The 4,915-nt window shown below is 34.9% G+C and overlaps 1 protein-coding gene across 1 annotated transcript; it reads right to left on the bottom strand.

The window, feature by feature from the left end:
• Window positions 1-1,538: 1,538 nt before the first annotated feature.
• Window positions 1,539-3,301, bottom strand: LOC145060468 (uncharacterized). Its single transcript, XM_079008124.1, has 3 exons — window positions 2,831-3,301; window positions 1,805-2,758; window positions 1,539-1,763 (listed from the first exon to the last, which is right to left on the bottom strand). The coding sequence occupies exons 1-3, from the start codon at window positions 3,299-3,301 to the stop codon at window positions 1,539-1,541; spliced, it is 1,650 nt and encodes a 549-aa protein (XP_078864250.1).
• Window positions 3,302-4,915: the final 1,614 nt, after the last annotated feature.

The following is a 4,915-nucleotide window of genomic DNA, read 5'->3' on the forward strand; positions in this document are numbered from 1 at the left end:
TTTGATGTGTTGTTTCTATCTGTAACAACGAAAATGGTGTATTTGTATTTTGTTTCATCTGTTAAAAACCCTAATTTTATTTCCTTCTTGACGATCACTGTGAATAAAACCCATTTTACTGGTACATTAAAGGTAGTTGATTTGTGATTGTCAGTCAAACCCTAATTTTATTGTCTTTTTATAGACTAGGTTGAGGAAATGTAGCTTCTTTGAATGGAAAGATGAAGAACAGGCAGACGGGTACTACAAAAACCTGTTATATTCTCTGAAGCAGAAACTGGATGCCAAAGATGAAATGTCTGAGATGAACAATTTGAGGAGAAGGATTGCTGAAGTGGAGTTTCTGCTGTCACAGGAGCAGTATAAGGTGGCAAAGAGTGAGAAAGAAGTTCATGATGCAATGAAGGCAATAGGCAGGTACAGGATGATAGTTGCCCTGTTGGTTGGTTGCTTGGCCCTATGTGTTTTGAAGTTAGGGGGGTCAATGTAGTTAGTTTGGTTGGTTAGGGTAAGCTTTTGTTTTTTTTGGGATCCCTTGTATTTTTTGTAAAGGCAGACTAGAAAGTCAGTTCCATAAGGGCATTTTGTATGTAATGAAGCTGGTTTTAGTTATAAGTTGGGGTTATCAACCTTAATGTGTTGATGTTGTAAGGTGGTAAGTCCCTAATGAAAGGGCATATGATAAGTAATGTAAAAAAATATTCAAAGTCCCAATTGTAGGGCATTTTGTATAATCAAATGATGTTTATCAAACATATGCATGGTCTATATTCCCAACAAATATATTTAATTAGGAAGTGGTCCATGTGGAAGTACACTATGTGTATGGGGACCATTTTAATAATGAAAAAATGGGACCTGTGAAGCCATTAAAAAACCAAATCTGGGGCCATATAAAACATCCCCATGCATGCACATTATTCTAATTTTTTCCATGCATAAATATTCAAAGTCAAATGTTATGATTTTACTTAAAATGGTAACATACTTTCATACTTCATGTCATACATAAATAAATGACCAACATACCCTTTTCTTGCATACATAAATAAATGACCAACATGCCCTTTTCTATCATACATAATTAAATGACCAAATTACCCTTTTCTTACATACATAAATGAATGACCAAATTACCCTTTTCTTTCATACATACTTAAATGACCAAATTACCCTTTTTCTTGCATACATAAATGAATTGCCTACATACCCTTATCTGTCATCAAAAAATAAATGACCAAATTACCCTTTTCTGTCATAAATACGGAATGACCAAATTACCCTTTTTCTTGCATACATAAATGAATTACCTACATACCCTTATCTGTCATCAATAAATAAATGACCAAATTACCCTTTTCTGTCATAAATACGGAATGACCAAATACCCTTTAATGTTGCACATACTTAAATATAAATTACCAACATCCTATTACATAAACTTTAAATATAAATTAACATCATCCTATTACATAAACTTAAAATCCAATTTATCATCATCCCATTACATAAACTTTAAACACAAATTACAATAAACACTAATCAATTACAAGAGCTTTTCCCTTCGAATTTCCTGGATCATCAACACCACCAATTGTTTTGCCTAATTTCAGCTTCAGTATTCTCTCTGACTTTCTTCTCCTTATCCTCTTCAAAATATCTGAAATTGGCCTAACACAAACCTGCTGGACTTGGTTAACAGGAGCAACCTCCTGAACATTACCATTATCCACTTGGGCATTAGGATTAACCTCATCAACCTCCTGAACATTTACATTATCAACTTGGACAAGTGGACACATACTTTTTGTTTCTTCTGTTTCTTCACATTTAACTTTTGGGGCCTTCTCTGTGGACAAGTGGCCTTGTTGTGACCTATCTCCTTGCAAATACTACATCTAATTTTCTTTCCAGCCTTAGAAACCCTGTGTGTTCCTGTATTCTCTGTAGTGGATTTCTTCCTCTTAGTAGTTGGCCTACCAGGCATCCTTCTATTAATAGGAGGCAATGGTGGAGTATAGTTTGTCTCTGGCCACATGTCACTGCTATTCATAGGAGCAATTTTGTAATTGTATGCCTTTCTAAATGTGGTTGTGCTAAACATGTTGTCTACATAGGCTTCTACATCCCTATTAAGAAAGGATATGCTAGCTACAGAATGAGCACATCCATATCCATTCAATTGCCACAACCTACATGAGCATGTTTTTCTTTCTAAGTCCACCTCATATGCATCTATTTCTCCCCTTACCTCAAACTGGTTTAATCCACTTGGTAGTACCTGATAATGCCTTTGAGCTTTTTTAAGAAAATTCACCTTATCCCTTATCTCTGGACAAATATGATTTCCCCATTGTTGTCCCTTTAATTTCATGTTGTAGATTTTGTCCATCATGTATAATCTTATCTCCTCTAACATGGTTATTATGGGCTTCTTCCTAGCATCTACTATTACAGCATTAAAACTTTCTGAGAACCCATTTTCAACTGCATCACAACACCTTCCAGTTTGAAAAAAAACTCTAGACCATGTTTTAGGATCTTTCTCCATGAGATATTGATGGGCTTCTGGGTTCAATGTCTCAATTTCTTTCATCACAACTTTAAAAGCATGCTCAGTTGTGGCTTTAGATGCTCTCCAAAACAAGGTATGATATATGGCACCAGTAAATCTCTTCTGCAAATTCTGGCAAATATGTCTAGCACACTGCCTGTGCTCTACATATGGCAGCAACTCTTTAACAGCCTCTATTAAACCCTGTATTAGTAAAAAGGTTAAATTCAGATAGTCTAAAATTAACATAAATGCATTACTATGTAAAATACTAACCTTATGTTGGTCTGACATTAAACTGAAACCATTGCCTAAATTCAAGTGTAGATCATCAATGAGAAGCTCTAGAAACCACTTCCAATTCTGCTTGTTCTCCACATTAACCACTGCCCAAGCAATAGGATATATCTTGTCATTTTCATCCCTCCCAATAGCACAAAGCAATTCTCCCTTACAAACACCTTTAAGAAAACATCCATCTAGAACAATTACCCTTCTACACCCTTCAATCCAACCTTGTTTAACTCCTTGAAAACAACAATAGAACTTGCTAAAATATTTCTTTCCATCTGGCCCATCCTCCATATCTAGTTTCACAGTTGACCCAGGATTTGTCCTTAAAATCTCATGACCATATGACCATAGCTTACCATAATGTTCAACAAGGTTTCCTTCAACAAGTTTCAGTGCATACTTCTTTGCTCTTCTACATTGCCCCATACTAACTTGGATACCAAACTTGGCCATTACCTTTAACCTAAGCTTCCTTACACTTATTTTCTAACTTTCTACAATCTCTTTGGTATAGTGACTCCTAATCCATGCATATGTCACCAATGATCCAAACTTGAAGTTCCTAGCACAATTATGATCAGCTTTTAGTGACTTGATTTGGAAACTCTCTTCATCACTCATCCAGGAAGCCCATAATCTAAATGTGCAAGCACCTTTGCTACACCTCACCAAAAGTCTTGTCCTATCATTTTTTTCAAAACACAATTGATATCCATTAGCTACAACATAGTTACACAACATTGATTTTACTTGCCCTGGACCCTTAAATCTCATCCCTAGAATTGGTTTTTGTTTTTTCCAGTGTAATAACTCATTAAATATGGAATGAGCTTGTATGTTAACTTCAACTTCTCTCCCATTGTCATCATCTACAATGTTGTTTGCATCCTCGTCATCAACACATAGCTTACTCAAGAAAGGATCATTTGATGTCCTATTCATATGCACTACATCCTCATTAAATTCAAAGGCAACATTTCTAAGTTCATCTATGTTGTCTTCATTTTCACCATCAATACAAGACTCATGTTCATCATCATCATTATCTTCATCATCATGCCACCCATCAACACCAACCCCAATATGATCCACATAAACCGAAATTACACCATCTGTTCCATAAGCATCAAAAATAAAAGCAGAATATTCCACATCATCTGAAATGGGATTAAGCCCTTCCATGAAGGACATGTCTGGTTCACAGTAGTAAAACTTTTTACACTCTTCATGCATGAAACGTTCGCAGAAGGTCACAAACTCAGAATAAGTCATAGAAGAAAAGTCAACATCATTGAAGATGGTTTTAACACCACCAGTGTAAGAGAAAGGATTTCGATTAAATACCCCTTGGTAGTTGAGTTCCACCATCGCAAACAGTCCATTAGGTTCCGATTGTGCCATTGCTGCGAGTTCTTTGTTTCTTTCAGCTCGATCACAGGAATGCTTCACAAACCCTAAATCAGTTTCTTTTACAGCTCAATAATGAAGAAGAAGACTAGTGAAGTTCGATAGCTGAAGACGAAAGGCTTTAAGCGTCGTATTTCATTAATTGACGTGGCATATCTCACGTGGCATCGGATTAGACAAAAAATATATATTAATTGACAAAATGGCATCGTATAACCGGGAAACCTTCTAAAAGTTGCTAAAATGGTGTAATTAAAAGGTCAGTTACGAGTTTAATGGTCTAATGTACCAAAAAAAACTTTAAGGACCAAATTAGTCAAATGTTAAAAGTTACATGTGCTACAGTGACATTATCCCTAAAAAAATCATTACGCAAATATAGTCTATTTACACATAAAATTAGCAACTTCAAAGAATTTTCGATCTCATATAATCTTGGTCTTATAGAGTGAAAAATGATTTGAAGTAAGGTCTTAAACTTGACAATTATAACTCAAATTTTATATTTCATTTTATTAATTACACTAATTTAGAAATCATCAATTATGTTACCATATAGTAATTTCCTTAAAGTGTGCCAAAAATAGGAATGATATGTGATGCTGCAGTTTTCTAAATAAAAAACAAAAAATAGTATCTTAAAGACAAATATCGTAAATT

This window comes from Lactuca serriola, chromosome 6 (genome assembly GCF_051521515.1).
Source record: "Lactuca serriola cultivar US96UC23 chromosome 6, Lser_US96UC23_V15, whole genome shotgun sequence".
NCBI lineage: Eukaryota > Viridiplantae > Streptophyta > Magnoliopsida > Asterales > Asteraceae > Lactuca > Lactuca serriola.

Bases quoted from the DNA above. Each gene is read 5' to 3' on its own strand.
- LOC145060468 (XM_079008124.1), bottom strand. From the start codon at position 3,301: ATGGCCAAGTTTGGTATCCAAGTTAGTATGGGGCAATGTAGAAGAGCA. The intron at 2,759-2,830 runs GTTAGTATTTTA...TTACTAATACAG, and splicing joins TAATGTCAGACCAACATAAG to GGTTTAATAGAGGCTGTTAA. The intron at 1,764-1,804 runs GTATGTGTCCAC...GTAAATGTTCAG, and splicing joins AGAAACAGAAGAAACAAAAA to GAGGTTGATGAGGTTAATCC.